General features: G+C 41.4%; 1 protein-coding gene across 2 annotated transcripts in view; it reads right to left on the bottom strand.

Moving 5' to 3' along the window:
- Positions 1-18,093, bottom strand: part of si:dkey-12j5.1 (uncharacterized) — a 192,627-nt gene that overhangs the window by 153,363 nt on the left and 21,171 nt on the right. For both annotated transcript variants that reach the window (XM_060900199.1, XM_060900200.1), the window contains exon 5: positions 11,599-11,705. In XM_060900199.1, the coding sequence (XP_060756182.1) occupies positions 11,599-11,705 (107 nt within the window). The remainder of the gene's footprint in view (positions 1-11,598; positions 11,706-18,093) is intronic.

Raw genomic sequence — 18,093 nt, 5'->3', positions numbered from 1 at the left:
AGGCATCTCTGCTTCACCTTGATGATTCAGCTTTGAAATATATCTGCACTAACGGCTAGGTACAGTACTACAAGCTAAAATTTTGGTTTAAGTGTCATGGGAATCATACAATACGTCACTGGAAACCATGTTGTGTTCATCTTTTCATAGGCAAAACGTAGGCCAAGGTTTCAGTAACAATGATTTATTTCGTACTCACAAGCAAATGTTACTGCAAGCTGGCCTAGTGGTTAGCGTGTTCGCCTCTCGACCGGGAGATCGCGAGTTCTACTTGCGGTCGCGTCATACCAAAGACCATTATCAAAAAAATGGTACCTACTACCATCTGGCAAGGCACGCTGCAATACAGATGCGGGTACGGAGTCAAACTCTCGCGGTTACCAGAGGACTAGCCCCCGACTGTAATTCTAGCTGTATAATAGGCGAGAGGCCAAGGGCTATAGAAACGGAGATCAGCACCTCCCAATCCACCCTAAGGGACTGGTTAGTACTGGGACAGGAGACTGCCTGGGAAGACCAGGTCCTGGCACAGGAAGGACTGACTTTTGACAATGTGTAAAGGAGCTTTTTGCATTTAGTGACACCCACAAAACTCCATAAAAAGCAAAAGCACACGAAGAGGGGGGCAGAATGACGACTAAACTGTGAGAAAAGGAAATAAAGGAATTTCTCAGAGAAAGAAGCGGAAGTCATTTTGAAACAACACAGTCTGTTTGTTTCAGTCTAGACCTGAAACCATATCTGTTTAGTCAAGCCTTTTGTTAATAGCTTTTTATGAGGTAAAGGAGTAGATCTGGATGGTCCTCAGGCACAGAGTGTTTTGGTAAACTGGGATGTATGGATGCTATCGCAACCCCCACTCTCAGTCACTCAGTCAGGTTTGTTGACGGTGTAGTGGCTGGTGTCACAACCTGGCTCTTTGGGCCATGACAAGACCGGAGTTGCACCGATTTTAGAAGGTTTAACACGTTTATTAATTTCACATACAACAACGAAAAGTGGAACAAACATTACAAAATAGAATATGGACATCAGTATTATCAGTAGTGTAGGGTGTGCATGTGTGTAAAATATAATGGATGTGTGTTGTCAAATACATAAACTGAGAACATTGCGGCTGCCACATCACCTCACGGGACGTCTGCTGGAGAGAGAGCGAGAATAAATCAATCATGGATATTTATAATCTCAGGGCACCGGGCCCAGGTGCCCCTGATCACCAAACCCAGCCCACAAACCAAAGTCTCATCAGGAAACTGCTGCCTCAACAGCAGGGGTCACCGCACTGGCTGCTTTATGTCCCAGGCTGCCCTCATGACTGTGTTACCTTCCGGCTCTCCCCTTTTAGTGATGCTGTCATAGTTAATCCCTGTTTGCACTCAGTGCAAAATGTATCCTGTTCTTACTCTTTAGGTGACATTGGGTATACCTAACAACCTGTGTTTCCGCCCGCCCTTCCTTCTGTCTGTCCCTCTCCGAGTTACATGTCGATCCTGAGACCCCAGTGGTGCTGACCTCTTCTGCTCCTCGGACCTGCCTGATCCATCCTGATGCCCTACTTCTAGCTGGAGTCTCATCACATCTCTCCTGTGGAGGACGGCCCCATACGGACAGTCGAAAGTCGCACTTGGAAGACGGCTCTGGACACTTACAGTAATGCATCTGTGTCTGAGGACTACGGTTGAGACTTGCTAACTTTAGGACTGCAGTTGGTTGTCATGAACAGTTTTGCACTCAAGTTTCCATCAATGAACAGTTGATAACGTCAACAAAACAGACTTCTTGCTAAAACTATAATGATTTTCCTGGTTACACAGTTATACTTTGTAACTATAAAGGACACTGTTATAGAAGCGAGTTATTCATAATCATGCTATCTGTCATCACCCAAATGAGGATGGGTTCCCTTTTGAGTCTGGTTCCTCTCGAGGTTTCTTCCTCGTGTTGTCTGAGGGAGTTTTTCCTTGCCACCGTCACCACAGGCTTGCTCATCAGGGATAGATGAGGGATAAAATCAGCTCATGTTTAAAGTCATTACTTTTCTGTAAAGCTGCTTTGCGACAATGTCTGTTGTTAAAACTGCTGTACAAATAAATTTGACTTGACTTGAATTTTGACTCGTGTATGGCTATTACAAAATACAGTGGGAGAAATAAGTATTCAACGCGTCAACTATTCTTCTATTAAACATATTTCAAGTGTAGCGATTCACATAAAGCGTTGAACAGAAGCTGGCATTAAAGCAATAAAACTACACAGAAAAAGAAAGCATAATATTCCAAGCCACTAAAATAATTATGTGCAATAAAGAAGAATGAGACATGGTATTGAACACGGTAACTGAAATTTATTTAATACTTAGTGGAGAGGTCTTTGTTTGCAATGACAGCTTCAAGGTGCCTCCTGTCTTTAAATTAAATGTTTTTTTTATGGATTGGAATATTATGACTTCCTGTGTAGTTTTATTGTGTTAATATCAGTGTCTGCTCAAAATTTCATGTGAATAACTGCACTGGAAACATGTTTAAGAGGAAAAATAGTTAACATACTGAATACTTATTTCATCCAATATACAGTACTGTGCAAAAGTCTTAGGCACCCTATTTTTTTTTTCATACAAACTTTGTTACAGATTTCTATTTTATGACTTCTACATTCTCGAGTCAGCACAAAAATATTTTAGAGTTCCAAACGTTCGTTTTCCAGCAACAAAATTAAATGTTACAGAAAAAAAGTGCTTACTTTTTACGTAGAAATAGCGATATCTTTTTTTAAACCTTTTAATGCAAGAACCAAGAAGACTCTTGGCGACAAGGCCTTCACTGTTGCAGCGCCTAAACTTTTTAATGCTCTTCCTTGTGAAATCAGACATGAGAAGAATTTTGATCATTTTAAGTCTTTGGTGAAAAAGGTTTTGTTTCTGGCTACTTACTTACTTTATATACTACATCTGATCATATTAATGTATCATTATTATATTACATTTTATTAACTCATCTGGCCAACAGGTGATGAGTTTATGCCAGAGCCGGCCCGTGGCATATGCAATATAGGCAAATGCTAAGGGCGCTGCGTCCATCCAGGGGCGCAGAAATGGGGGGAGAAAAATTATGACTTGCACTATTCTGAAAATGAGTCAGCATTATAATGTCTTAGCCTAATTTAATGGTACAGCAAAGCATGTAGTCAGGGTGCGATTTGTCAAAAAAAGCAGGGTGGGGTGGGGTGTGGTGGTGGTTGTTAATCATGAAACAATAAGCGCTCAACAGTGGTTCGCCCTGTCTATAGTGTGTCTTCGGGCGCGTAAGTGCGCATCCGCGGCTATTCTCTGTTTTGGTCCAAGTGTTGTTGGCTAAAGAGTGTTTTTGCATAACGTAGATAACTGACATAGATCTGTTGCTTGTTTTGAATATGGCTGCACTTGGAGCAGTCTGTCGGTGTCATTGAGCAGTCTGGGCTGAAGTAAAGGTCTTTTATGCACCGAACACGTTTCGCAGCGAGATATTCCAATGGTGCCTGGCACGTTTTTTTTTTTTAATAAAACAAAGTTGCTTTGTTGATCTGTGTTCTCATTAAAATGACAGTTTAGCAGCTCATTCAAGCAACCATGTTGCGAAGAGCTTCCTGGAGGAAAATATAATAAACGCGTTGAAAACAAGAAACAATCTCAGAGCGTCAAGACTGCAGGGAAACGAAACAAGCACTCAGATGTGTTCTCTTTACAAATAGCATAAATGGCACACTTTCTCTCCTGTAAAGGAAGAAGACACAAAAGCAACTCACCGAGCGGGTGGTGAGGAATTCAGTAAATAATAATAATAATAATAATAATAATAATAATAATAATTATTATTATTATTATTATTATTATTATTATTATTATTATTATTAGACCTGTTACTTTCCCAAGGCGCCCCCTCTCGTCCGACCAGGCTTTACATATGCTAGACATCAAAGTGCTGAGAAAAAAAAAAGGAAAGCAGCACAACATATCAACATATAGTAAACTAGTATCTCCCTTGTACTATATTCAATATCAACATATACACATATAGTTACATATCAACAGTTTTTTTCCCCCTGTTCTACATTTAGTTTTTCAATAGTTGAAGTTGAAGGCAGTACCAAAAACACCACTAGAGGTCTTTTTAATATCACAATTTTATATATTTTTATTTTTATTTAAATCCTTGTATTTTTCATGCACACTGGTTTCTTTAATATCTTATTTTGTGCCATGCCTTATTTATATTGCATTTACGAATTACAACACTTGTTTACATTTTTTATTTTGGGAGTACTGTAAATGTAATACTTGATGTAAGCCATTTATATTATGTTTCATATATTCAGTTCATATGTTGTATTTGTTTCTTTAATTCAGTATTAAATATTTTGAATGTGCAATTTCTTTATTTAATGCCTTTAATTAAGTATTTTGAACGTGCAATTTTTTTGTTTAAATAAAAGAATGTTTTAAGACAAAGCTATTCCATTTCTTGTTAGTATAGACACACTATCAGTGGCTTTAACTGGTGTTGGGGAGGGGGCGCCACCTAAAATCTTGCCTAGGGTGTCAAATTGGTAAGGGCCGGGCCTGGTTTATGCCATCATGTGTTGTCTGTCATCCATCCAGCGTCATCCACATTTCATGAAAATCACTTCTCCGATTCTTTTTGGCAGGAAGGTAGGTCTGCCTGGGCTGCATATAGCTTCCACCCAAATATGCATAATTGCAATTAATAAAGAAGACAGGGCCTGTGTCCAAAATCGCTCCCTACTCACTATATAGGGCACTATATAGTGAGGACACCATTTTGTAGTGCTGTCCGAAACCTTAGTGAGGATTATTTACACCCTATATAGTGCACTCAAAGTATCCCACAATGCATCATGAAAAGTAGTGTACAACTGATGGTCACTAACCAAGCAATATATCCCATCATGCATTGCAGTCGTGCTGAAAGAAATCAAATTAAAAGTCTCAAATTTGATTTAATAAAAGGCAGCGGCAAGGAAGAAAGTATTCAGCCTTGATTTAAAAAAAAAAAAGAACTGAAAGATGCAGGTACTTTGTATTGATTAATGTGGGAAATGCGCTCAGTATAATATGGATTTATCACAAAAACACATGCATGTATTTATTATTTTGAAAACCCACCAGCCGACTGATCTGGCACGTTTTAATTGTGCGACAGTAATGACAAATACCAGCGCGACGGACTAGTGTCCGAAAGCGTTTTGGGTTTTTTTTTTCCATTTTACCAATGAGCTCACTATATAGTCCTCTATATAGTAATTCCCTATATAGGGAGTAGGGAGGAGTGAACGAGTGAGCGATTTCGGACACAGGGATGGAGTAATTAATCCCTAACAAGCAGTTTCCACACAAATTGCTTTTTCTCCCTCAGTTATTCCCCGATTTTAATTCTTTCTGGAAGGTGGGGTACCTAGGGTGCATATAACTTCTACCCAGATTTGCTTAATTACAATTATTAATGAAGTTATGGACTAATTAAGCCTTAATGAGCAGTTCAACAAAAATTGCTGCTTCTCGGTCAATTCCTCACCGTTTTGGATTCTTTCTGACAAATATTTGAGCTGGACTGTTCAATAATAATAATAATAATAATAATGGCTTTTTTTGTGGTACATCAGATATATTCCATTTAGCTAGCATGATCAAGGACGCGTTATCCTAATGGGCTTCATGGGCAGCTGCCCAGGGCCTCGGCCACTAGGGGGCCTCGGAGGTAGCGAGATCGGAAAATATGAAATGATATTTTCAGAAGTTTTGATCATATTGATAACATTTTTGATGCATTTCGCCACCCGTAAGGAAGTCCACCTTGTCCCGTCACATAAATCACCCGTCACTGTCAATATGATCACTGTCCACTATGTCTTCACACGCTACGCCAGCTTGAGTTCAATGATTTAATTAAATGACTTCGCTTTCCAGAAAAGTAGGAAAGTGCCCTTGTAAGTTGACCCATGGCTGTCAAACTGAATGCGCAAAGCTGTGTGCCACTGCTGTTTGGGACATTACGTGTGTGAAAGGATGAAATGTTTCACATAGCCTAACATTTTGAGATTTATTTCTGAGAAGCAAGATATTTTTCTTTCTTTGTTATCGCTCTTTGTTTTCACAAGTTAAAAGTCGCCTGGATTCCAAAATGAAAACGAACGGTTATATACCAAATGAATGTTCTTGTTCTGAATACTAAAGAGACTGTTGTAGGCCTCGGTTATGTTCTTGACATGTTGTTCATTGACTCACTCATTCAAAGGCTTCTTGAGGCTAAACTTTAGTTAACCAGACCTGTTAACCGTGATGTCTGATGGATTTTTTCACCATGCAGTTGCCTATTTCACCACTGCTTTTTCTCGATTAAATAGGTGTTGATGGATATAAAGTTTTATCGTTCAATAGTATTTCTAATTGTGCCACTGTCATTAATTAAGTTTCTGTGTCTAGTTAGACAGGCACGTCTGAGGGGGTGAATTTGCTGAGCACAGTTGACAACAGGCGGGGGTGGGGCCTCGGGGGGGGGGGGGGGGGGGGGGGGGGGGGTCTGCCCAGGGCCTCGGCAAGGGTTAACGCAGCCCTGAGTATGATATTGAACTCGTCTTCGACTCATTCAGTATCATGCTAGCTGAATGGAATATACATACATGTCAACCTATACGGAATGTCCGTATTTTATACGGATTTGATTCAATAAACATAGTATACGGGCGTACAAATAAAGTTATACGGATTCTTTAAAAAAACTTCAATATTTATTTAGAGCTATAATAAATTCCCACAATGATAAAAGAGCGCATAACATTTACAAACGTACTGTACACCACAGAAAGCACAAACAGCCAGTAAAGAGTCTTATGAAATCGCGCGTTATCTTGTGGTAGCGAGACTTCATTCCACTTTTGATCATGCGCACACTGCATTGCAAGAATCCCGCCAGCTGGGAAGTATTTTGTTTGAAACGCGTATTTCCACCTGAGCGACTTTCACTAGCGACTGAAAAGATTCTGAATGGGCACTCCGGCAAGATCAACACAGACACTTGCTGTGACATGCAGCCTAGTGAGGTATTGGTGCAGAGTGCTAAAAAAAGCTGTCATGGAGTACAATTCAGAACATTAGAGTGACACTTTGTGTATTTGTCAAACATTGGAGCTTTGTATTCATTCTGAAGGTTTATTGTTATTAATATTGAATAAAAAGTAACTTGGATATATCATTGTTAATTATCATTCAAATTTTAGGTAAATTATTTTAATTTGCATCTTATACGGATTTTATAAGGGAAATACAGATTTTGGGGGTTGGTTATACAGGTTTGATTGACCAAAGGTTGACATGTATGAATATATCTGATACACCACTCAACGCCAGCCAATATTATTTATTTAAATAAAGTTGCTCAGATCTGCGATGTAATTCAGATGAAAAACACAAGGTTTTCAATACATGAAGATAAATGTAATATATTCAAGCGAATGTTTGATTTTCTTTTTATTAAATAGACAAACAAAAAGTCCCAAATTTATCAAAAAAAAAAAAAAATTCCTCGATTTCCTCATGAGTGATATATTGAGAAATGTGTCACAGTTTTGGTTCTGTGTCCCAGATGTAGCTCGTATGAAAAATACGAGTGGCGTATTTACCAGTAAAACACTCATGTCCATATAATGGACATTCATACACACACACACACAAAAAAATTATATATACACACACACACACAACCCTGATTCCAAAAAAGTTGGGACAAAGTACAAATTGTAAATAAAAACGGAATGTGGAAGTTTCAAAATTCCATATTTTATTCAGAATAGAACATAGATGACATATTAAATGTTTAAACTGAGAAAATGTATCATTTAAAGAGAAAAATTAGGTGATTTTTTTTTTTAATTTCATGACAACAACACATCTCAAAAAAGTTGGGACAAGGCCATGTTTACCACTGTGAGACATCCCCTTTTCTCTTTACAACAGTCTGTAAACGTCTGGGGACTGAGGAGACAAGTTGCTCAAGTTTAGGGATAGGAATGTTAACCCATTCTTGTCTAATGTAGGATTCTCGTTGCTCAACTGTCTTAGGTCTTTTTTGTCGTATCTTCCGTTTTATGATGCGCCAAATGTTTTCTATGGGTGAAAGATCTGGACTGCAGGCTGGCCAGTTCAGTACCCGGACCCTTCTTCTATGCAGCTATGATGCTGTAATTGATGCAGTATGTGGTTTGGCATTGTCATGTTGGAAAATGCAAGGTCTTCCCTGAAAGAGACGTCGTCTGGATGGGAGCATATGCTGCTCTAGAACCTGGATATACCTTTCAGCATTGATGGTGTCTTTCCAGATGTGTAAGCTGCCCATGCCACATGCGCTAATGCAACCCCATACCATCAGAGATGCAGGCTTCTGAACTGAGCGCTGATTAACAACTTGGGTCGTCCTTCTCCTCTTTAGTCCGAATGACACGGCGTCCCTGATTTCCATAAAGAACTTCAAATTTTGATTCGTCTGACCACAGAACAGTTTTCCACTTTGCCACGGTCCATTTTAAATGAGCCTTGGCCCAGAGAAGACGTCTGCGCTTCTGGATCATGTTTAGATACGGCTTCTTCTTCGAACTATAGAGTTTTAGCTGGCAACGGCGGATGGCACGGTGAATTGTGTTCACAGATAATGTTCTCTGGAAATATTCCTGAGCCCATTTTGTGATTTCCAATACAGAAGCATGCCTGTATGTGATGCAGTGCCGTCTAAGGGCCCGAAGATCACGGGCACCCAGTATGGTTTTCCGGCCTTGACCCTTACGCACAGAGATTCTTCCAGATTCTCTGAATCTTTTGATGATATTATGCACTATAGATGATGATATGTTCAAACTCTTTTCAATTTTACAGTGTCAAACTCCTTTCTGATATTGCTCCACTATTTGTTGGCGCAGAATTAGGGGGATTGGTGATCCTCTTCCCATCTTTACTTCTGAGAGCCGCTGCCACTCCAAGATGCTCTTTTTATACCCAGTCATGTTAATGACCTATTGCCAGTTGACCTAATGAGTTGCAATTTGGTCCTCCAGCTGTTCCTTTTTTGTACCTTTAACTTTTCCAGCCTCTTATTGCCCCTGTCCCAACTTTTTTGAGATGTGTTGCTGTCATGAAATTTCAAATGAGCCAATATTTGGCATGAAATTTCAAAATGTCTCACTTTCGACATTTGATATGTTGTCTATGTTCTATTGTGAATACAATATCAGTTTTTGAGATTTGTACATTATTGCATTCCATTTTTATTTACAATTTGTACTTTGTCCCAACTTTTTTTGGAATCGGGGTTGTATATATATCTCATCTCATCTCATTATCTCTAGCCGCTTTATCCTTCTACAGGGTCGCAGGCAAGCTGGAGCCTATCCCAGCTGACTACGGGCGAAAGGCGGGGTACACCCTGGACAAGTCGCCAGGTCATCACAGGGCTGACACATAGACACAGACAACCATTCACACTCACATTCACACCTACGGTCAATTTAGAGTCACCAGTTAACCTAACCTGCATGTCTTTGGACTGTGGGGGAAACCGGAGCACCCGGAGGAAACCCACGCGGACACGGGGAGAACATGCAAACTCCACACAGAAAGGCCCTCGCCGGCCCTGGGGCTCGAACCCAGGACCTTCTTGCTGTGAGGCGACAGCGCTAACCACTACACCACCGTGCCGCCCATATATATATATATATATATATATATATATATATATATATATATATATATATATATCTCGGGTGGGCAGAAAAAAAAGTGATACCCCTGTTTAATCAAGAATAACTCAAAAACTAGGCTATGCATACAAACTAAATTTGGTACATGTCATGAGCAGCTAGTTTTAGTCAAGTGGTGAAATTTTCAGCCAAAAATATTCATTAACACAGGAATAATGAAGAAATACAAAATTCAGGTAAAAAAAATGCAATGCCAGACGTTGACTTATTATTTACTTACCACGGCTTTAATCGAGAAGATGGTCGATATGGCCTCCATCCTCGGAATCAACCAATCGAAGTCTCTTTTTCCAGGAAGATATGGACTTTCGAATTTCAGCAACTGATACCGGTATTTCATCCCACTTTTCTATTATCTTGTCCTTCAGTTCCTGTTCTGTGAACTTTTCCGTCCTTCCAGCATAAACTTTTTCGGATAACGAACCCCAAACACTGTAGTCCATTGGATTCAAGTCAGGTGACTGTGGGGGCCACTCATCCTTTTTTATGAACATTGGAGTGTTCTGTTCTAGGTATTCCTGGGTAACGCAGCTTGTATGCGAGGTGGCCCCATCCTGCTGAAAAATGTACGTGTCGTCTGCAATCCGGCAGAAGTCCATTTTCCAACAGCTGCATGTAAGATTGAGAGTTCACCTTCACTTTGTTCGTATCGATAAAGTGGATGTTAGTTCTTCCATTCCAAGACACACCAGCCGACACCATGACTTTCTTGGTAAACCTTGAAGTTTCATGGTAGAGTCTTGTGGGAGGAATGTCATTCTTCTTTCTTCCATAAACCCTATCGTTCTGTCTATTGCGTGCAACTTCGTACGTAAAATCCTTTTCATCCGTAAACACCATCCGTCTTATATCCTTGGCTGAATACCTGTCGTTTAAATTCCGGCTGCGAGTCTTTCGCTTCTGTTTCACGTTAGTATCACGTCTTGAAACCCTGATTCTCTTGAATGGTTTCAAATTAAGTTCCTTGGTAATGGTTTTAACAGAAGTACGACTGATGTTCAAATCGTGCGCAATTTGTCTTTGAGATTTATGTGACCCTGGCTGGTCCTCCTGGGATGCGAGGAGCTCCTCAACTCAGGCCTTGTTATCAGTTGTAGCTGTTCGAGGTCGTCCACTGCCTGGCTTCCTATCTGTGGAACCAGTTTCTTTAATTCTTTTAATCCACCTGTTAAGAGTAGCAATGCTCCACTGTTTCCTAGGGAACTCCTTTATTAGCCGCTTAGCACCCCAGCCTTTCTCTTCCACACAGGCCTTAACAACAGCTTTATCTTCTTCACTCAAAACCATGACTTCTCTCAAGGGCTTTACAAAATCAAATGCTCCAAAACCAGGCTGTTCAGAATGTTTAGGTTATAGGGACTGCCACGCGCAGACGTTACGTCATCAGGCAGCAGACGCACTGGTAGATGCACTGGATGACACAATAAGAACGTCTGGCATTGCATTTTTTTTTACCTGAATTTTGTATTTCCTCATTATTCCTGCGTTAATGAATATTTTTGGCTGAAAATTTCACCACTTGACTAAAACTAGCTGCTCATGACATGTACCAAATTTAGTTTGTATGCATAGCCTAGTTTTTGAGTTATTCTTGATTAAACAGGGGTATCACTTTTTTCTGCCCACCCGATATATATATATATACACACACACACACACACACACACATACGTGTGACAGCTGGCAATGGCAATGTATATGAATGTGTGAGAGGAGCTGGCAGGCAGGTGGGATGGTGGTTATAAGACAAGGACTTAGCTGGTCATGTGGGGGGAAAAAAAAAAGACAAAGAATTACCAAAGGTCAGTGAAGAAAATCTCAGCAATGGAACAGAAGGCTACACACACGTCCTTTGCAGTAATGGGAGACTCTGATGGTAAAGCCGCAGCTCCTAGATTACTAACCTGGCAACACACAAAGCACACAGCAATGTCAATTTATTCCTTAAAAAAAATGTGTGTAAATACGTGAAATATGCATCTACTCAGACATCCAACATACTGCAATACTCAACACACAAAAATATATTCTCCTTAACCCTGAGCGTGCTAGGCAAGACAGTTACAGCTAAACATGCGCTTAATATTTAGACACCTTTATAGCAATGTCACTGATCATCTATCTCTGTCTGGAAATTTACAGTCCTGTAGAGCAGTTCATAACCAAAGACTTCCAAAAGAACTGATTAATGAGTTGGATCAGTCAGGTATCAAGTCCCTTCCTTTTGAAAATAACAGACAAGCCGACCTTGTCCATTCCACATGCAAAAAAAAAAAAAAAAAAACCTTTTCAAGACTTTATCAGACTTTTTTTTTTTTTTTACATTTTTCAAGGTTTTTGTATTCTTGTGTCTTCTTGATATTTGTTCTCAAAAGAAACACTCATGTGAGAAGCATCTGGAAGGCTGCTTTAGTGCAGGAAATAAAGGGAATGTCCTTACGCAGATTTAAAATGAATACCTTCGAATTTTTTTGGAGTAATTTTTCAGGCTTAGGGCGTAGTTTGGATTAAAATAAATTTAGTAATATTCCTTTGCAAAATAAATAAATTATTATTTTCCAGAACATCAAGGATACGGTAGCATGGTGGTGTAATGGTTAGCACTGTCGCTTTAAGCAAGAAGGTCCTGGGTTCGAGCCCAGCAGCTGACGGAGGCCTTTCTGTGTGGAGTTTGCATGTTCTCCCCATGTCCGAGTGGGTTTCCTCCGGGTGCTCCGGTTTCCCCCACAGTCCAAGAGACATGCAGTTAGGTTAACATGGGATGGCCTTGGGCTGAAGCACCCAACAGTGGCAGCGCGCACGTACGCAGCAGCTTTGCTCTCCTATGATGAACTAAATTTCGTTTATAGAATGTGTGCAGTGACAATAAAGGCGTTCTATTCTATTCTACGTAGCAGCTCATCTGGCCTGCCATCAAAACAACCATGACTACCAAATCATCAAACTGAAATGTGACAGAGGACCAACCTTCACGACAAATTGTTTACAACAGGAAAATCAACAAAGGACTAAATTTTGTTCTCCAAAGGAAGATCAACCCAAAACATCGATCAGAATTGAATTCGCATGATAAATGAGAGAGGAGATACAATTCTAGTCAGAAGAAAATTTGTTACGTTGACCTGATTACTAATTTGTTCGCAAAAAATTGACAATACAATGACCATGTTTTGGGCGGCATGGTGGTGTAGTGGTTAGCGCTGTCGCCTCACAGCAAGAAGGTCCTGGGTTCGAGCCCCGTGGCCGGCGAGGGCCTTTCTGTGTGGAGTTTGCATGTTCTCCCCGTGTCCGTGTGGGTTTCCTCCGGGTGCTCCGGTTTCCCCCACAGTCCAAAGACATGCAGGTTAGGTTAACTGGTGACTCTAAATTGACCGTAGGTGTGAATGTGAGTGTGAATGGTTGTATGTGTCTATGTGTCAGCCCTGTGATGACCTGGCGACTTGTCCAGGGTGTACCCCGCCTTTCGCCCATAGTCAGCTGGGATAGGCTCCAGCTTGCCTACGACCCTGTAGAACAGGATAAAGCAGCTAGAGATAACGAGATGACCACGTTTTGTGCATTAGCTCTAATTTGTTCAAATAAAACAATCAGAACTGAAATCCATTCAGAACTGAGGGAGGAGACACGACTTAACTGAAAATAAACAAGTTGTAAACAAATTGTTTACAACAGGAAAATCAAAAAACAAACAACCAAGTTTTGTTCCCCGAGAGATGATCAACCCAAAACATCGATCAGAACTGGAATCAGATGAGAAATGAGAGAGGAGATAAAATTCTAGCGAGAGGCCTGGAAAATTCGTTCATTTGGCCGAATTACTAACTCGTTAGCAAAAAATGACAAAACAATGACCTAGTTTTGTGCGGAGTGAGGAGTTCTTTCAAACAAAACAATCAGAACGGAAATCTGTGGAGAACTGAAGGAGCAGATACGATTTAACTGAACTGTGGACGATGGACGCCACGCCCTGGCAATAACTCGTCAGCTTTATGGGCAGTTGAGCGAATAAACTCTAACATTAAAATATGAAACATTTACACATTAATTGGGAAGACGGGTCACTTTATTCAAAGCAACTTCACTACATGTACATAAGCATTTGAGGGTAAAGGGCGTCAATTGACAGCCCATGGCTCTGAGGCAGTCATGAGATTTAAACACACAACCTTCTGCTCTTAATCACTTAATCTAATCCTCGTCCATGATGAAACACTGTTACCCCATTTTCACCCTCAGGCCCACGTTTTCCTCAGTTTACTAAGGTGCAAGTAGTTTGCTGACACCATTATTGGATTATTCTATTCATTCTGTTACTGTTTGTATAAATGCACCTGCAGTTTTTTTTTTTAATCCCCGCTGGCCGAAAGGCCCGAACGGGGATAATGTCGTGGCGATGTCCGTCTGTCTGTCCATCCATCCATCCCGGGAAAGGTCCTCACCTTCTGAAATCAACTCCTCTCACGATGTTTAGAGAAAATTTCACGAAACTTGACAAGATTCTTTGTTATATGTCGGTAATACGCACATTGCAATTTCATTCGATTCAGTCGCATTTCACCAGAGTTACGGCCCTTGATTACCAAACTTGTACTTTGACAATTTCACGAGTGTGCGCTCGTCTTCTGAAATGAACTCCTCTCACAATTCTTGGAGGAATTTCACGAAACTTAGCAAAAAGGTTTTGGTGTATGTTGGTAATACGCATATTACAATTTAGTTCAATTTGGTCGATTTTTTCCAGAGTTATTACCAAACTTGTACTTTGACAAGTTCATGAAAGTGTGCTCGTCTTCTGAAATCAACTCCTCTCGCAAGTTTTGCAGGAATTTTCTGAAACTTTGCAAAAGGCTTTGCTATATATCGGTAATGTGCGTATCACAATTTCATTCAATTCGGTCACATTTCACCAGAGTTATGGCCCTTGATTACCAAATTTGTACTTCGACAATTTCATGAGGGTGTATTAAGCACTTATAGCATAGATATAGTTGCCAGTGGGGGATATTGTGCTCTCAGAGCGCTCGTTTATTATATGTTTCGGATACTATTATTATTACTACTTGTACAACCTGCGAATAAAATTAATGCTATCTTGATTGAAAGGAACTGAAATTGATCCCCAGGGCGGGCTGGCTTACAGCAATAAGGACCTGTGTTATTTTTTTTTTTCTGCTAATGTTGCAGAATGTGGGGCGGCACGGTGGTGTAGTGGTTAGCGCTGTCGCCTCACAGCAAGAAGGTCCGGGTTCGAGCCCCGTGGCCAACGAGGGCCTTTCTCTGCGGAGTTTGCATGTTCTCCCCGTGTCCGCGTGGGTTTCCTCCGGGTGCTCTGGTTTCCCCCACAGTCCAAAGACATGCAGGTTAGGTTAACTGGTGACTCTAAATTGACCGTGTGTCTATGTATGAGCCCTGTGATGACCTGGCGACTTGTCCAGGGTGTACCCCGCCTTTCGCCTGTAGTCAGCTGGGATAGGCTCCAGCTTGCCTGCGACCCTGTAGAACAGGATAAAGCGGCTAGAGATAATGAGATGTTGCAGAATATGCTGAAACACTGAACTGCATCCTTATGTACAAAAACACAAGTCATATATTGTGTAGTAAGTTATTTCATTAAGCTGAATATGAGTACAGAAAAATCTTCTGCACTCTTCCTGTGCATGCGTGTGCGTGCATGTAGGGTGCGTATGCGAGTGAAAGTATGTACGGCTCCAGCTTGAATGAGTCACGAAAACATAAGCTTTGTCTCTCTTTGTTCTTCCTACAGCTATCTCTCCTTTGTGTTTGCTCAGCTGCTGGAAACTTCTTTCTGCAGCACTTCCATCACTGCCAACTCATTTAACAACTTTACGCTTGGATTCTCTTCTACTCGTGAATAATTTTGGATACAAATTATCTTTCAAATACATAAAAAGTGGGGGGATGAAATCCTACTACCGACTGAAGAATTAAGAACAAAGTAGAAACTTTCATTATTAGCACAAGTACTCGTCGTCAACGCCATAATTACTGGCATTCTTCATGAACTGTCGTACAATTACATCCAAGTGAATGTAATAATTGGCTTTGAAAAACACTAGACGTTTTAAGACCCCCCCCACAGAGGCATTAAAACTTTCATACACTCACCGGCCACTTTAATAGGAACCTGTTTTTGATTCTAATGGCCCTTTTCCACTACCCTTTTTCAGCTCACTTCAGCCCGACACGGCTCACGTTTCGACTACCTCAGAGCAGCACGACTCAGCTCGCTTCAGCCCGACTCAGCACCCAAGACTCGCACGGTTTTGGAGTAGGGCTGAAGCGAGCCAAACCAAGCCGAGTGGGGCTAGGGGCGTGAGGAGACACTCCCCTGTGCACTGATTGGTGAGGAGGAGTGTCCTCACATGCCCACACACGCCCCGCGAGCATGCTGGGATCTGTAAACACCGTAAACCCGGAAGAAGAAGAATTACGAGAATTTCTGAAGCCTTATGCGCCTCGCCTCATCTATACGCTCTTGCCAGTATCTGTTGGCGTTGTCGGTGACAACAAGCCACAGCACCAAGACCAGCAACACTAACGACTCCATGTCCTCCATGTTTATTGTTTACTATCCGGGTCGTGAGACTACCGCTTAAAAGGTCACTGATGTCACTGTTTGCGCCACCTAACGACATCACATGACATCCACCCACTTTCGCTAACTCCACCCAATGTGTCCACCCACTTCCAGCCAGCACGGTTCAGCGCGGTTGTAGTCGAAATGCAACTCCAACAGCCCCACTCAGCTCGACTCAGCCCAACTCAGCACGGCACGGCTCAGCCCAACTCAGCCGCGTTGGTAGTGGAAAAGCGGCATAAGAGTCCTGTTCTTTGCTGCAGGACTGGAACCCAATGTGGTCTTCTGCTGTTGCATGCTGAGATGCTTTGCTGCTCACCACAGTTATAGAGGATGTGCAGTCATGTGACCCGTCCGTGTTTACTACGTTGCGTTGCGTGAGCGACAGTTCTGTGGGTGGAAACAAATGCTTTGTTGATAAGAGAGGTCAGAGGAAAATGGCCAGATTGGTTTGAGCTACCAGGAAGGATATTGCAGCTCATAGCAACTCTTTATAGAGGATGTGCAGTCACGTGACCCGTCCGTGTTTACTCCGCCATATTGGACGGCTTCAGGATTGTTTACCTTGCGCGAGCGTAATGGTTCCAGGGAGTAATCCCCAAGAAAATTCGGAAAATACCCCATCTACATCGCGCGATAACTTGTCTAAGTTTGTTCAGCATCTTGAAGGTGACGTGAGGCAGCGTTACGTGGAAAAGTGTTCCAGGTTGGGGATTGCAGATCCGTACAACTTGCCGCAATCCTTGTTCAGGGAAATTCGGAGCTGCGGTGCCGGCGATTTGCCCGATCTGGCCTACCACGACATTTACAATTTTCTTGTTAATCGTGAATCGTGTTACACTGGCAAAGCCCTCAAAGCTTACAAGAGCCTGGAAGCTTATAAATATTTTGTTGCGGGATGGATATCTCAACTATACCTCTGGAAGGTTCCGAAGAAGAATGTCTACTTGATAACCTCACGGGTAAGTGGCATTAAGACGTTTATCATAAAGAGACTATGCAGGACGTTTTATCGTAGGAATGTTCGAAATCTAAACTCAGTTCCAGATAATGACAGGGTTGTAAATATGTATGTTTTTATCTGAAAAAAAAAAAAAAATCACAAATCACCGACTATGCAGTTATCATTCAATCCGAAAATCAACTTAACAGATGTACTTCTTGAAAGATCTACTCCCACACACTTGATAATTAGAACGGGTTTGTCTAAATTCTATGCGTGGCCATGCCATCCAAGATGGCAGATAAACAAATATCACGTGACCTCGTGACGTCACGTGCACGCTCTCTATAGAGAGCGTGCTGACGTCACGAGGTCACGTGATATTTGTTTATCTACCATTTTGGACGGCAAGGTCGCCCGTTCTAATTACGAAGTGTGTGGGAGTAGATCTTTCGAGAATGGTTATATCTTGTTCAGCATTTGGTTGTACCAATAGACAGGGCCAAAAGGAGGGCCTGTCATTTTATAGATTCCCCACAGACGAGGAGAGACGCGCAAAATGGGTGTCCGCTGTGCGAAGAGAAAACTGGTACCCCAGTTCTACCAGCCGAATTTGTAGTGAACACTTCATATCAGGTAGGTGTAATCTTCTAATTCAATACTCCTAGTACATCTGTTAAGTTGATTTTCGGATTGAATGATAGCTGCATACTTAGAAACTAGACAGTCTCTAACGTTTAAAATGGCTATG

Source organism: Neoarius graeffei, chromosome 19 (genome assembly GCF_027579695.1).
Source record: "Neoarius graeffei isolate fNeoGra1 chromosome 19, fNeoGra1.pri, whole genome shotgun sequence".
Lineage (NCBI taxonomy): Eukaryota > Metazoa > Chordata > Actinopteri > Siluriformes > Ariidae > Neoarius > Neoarius graeffei.
The sequence above is the reverse complement of the archived record's forward strand: the minus strand, read 5'-3'. Positions and strand labels throughout refer to the sequence as shown.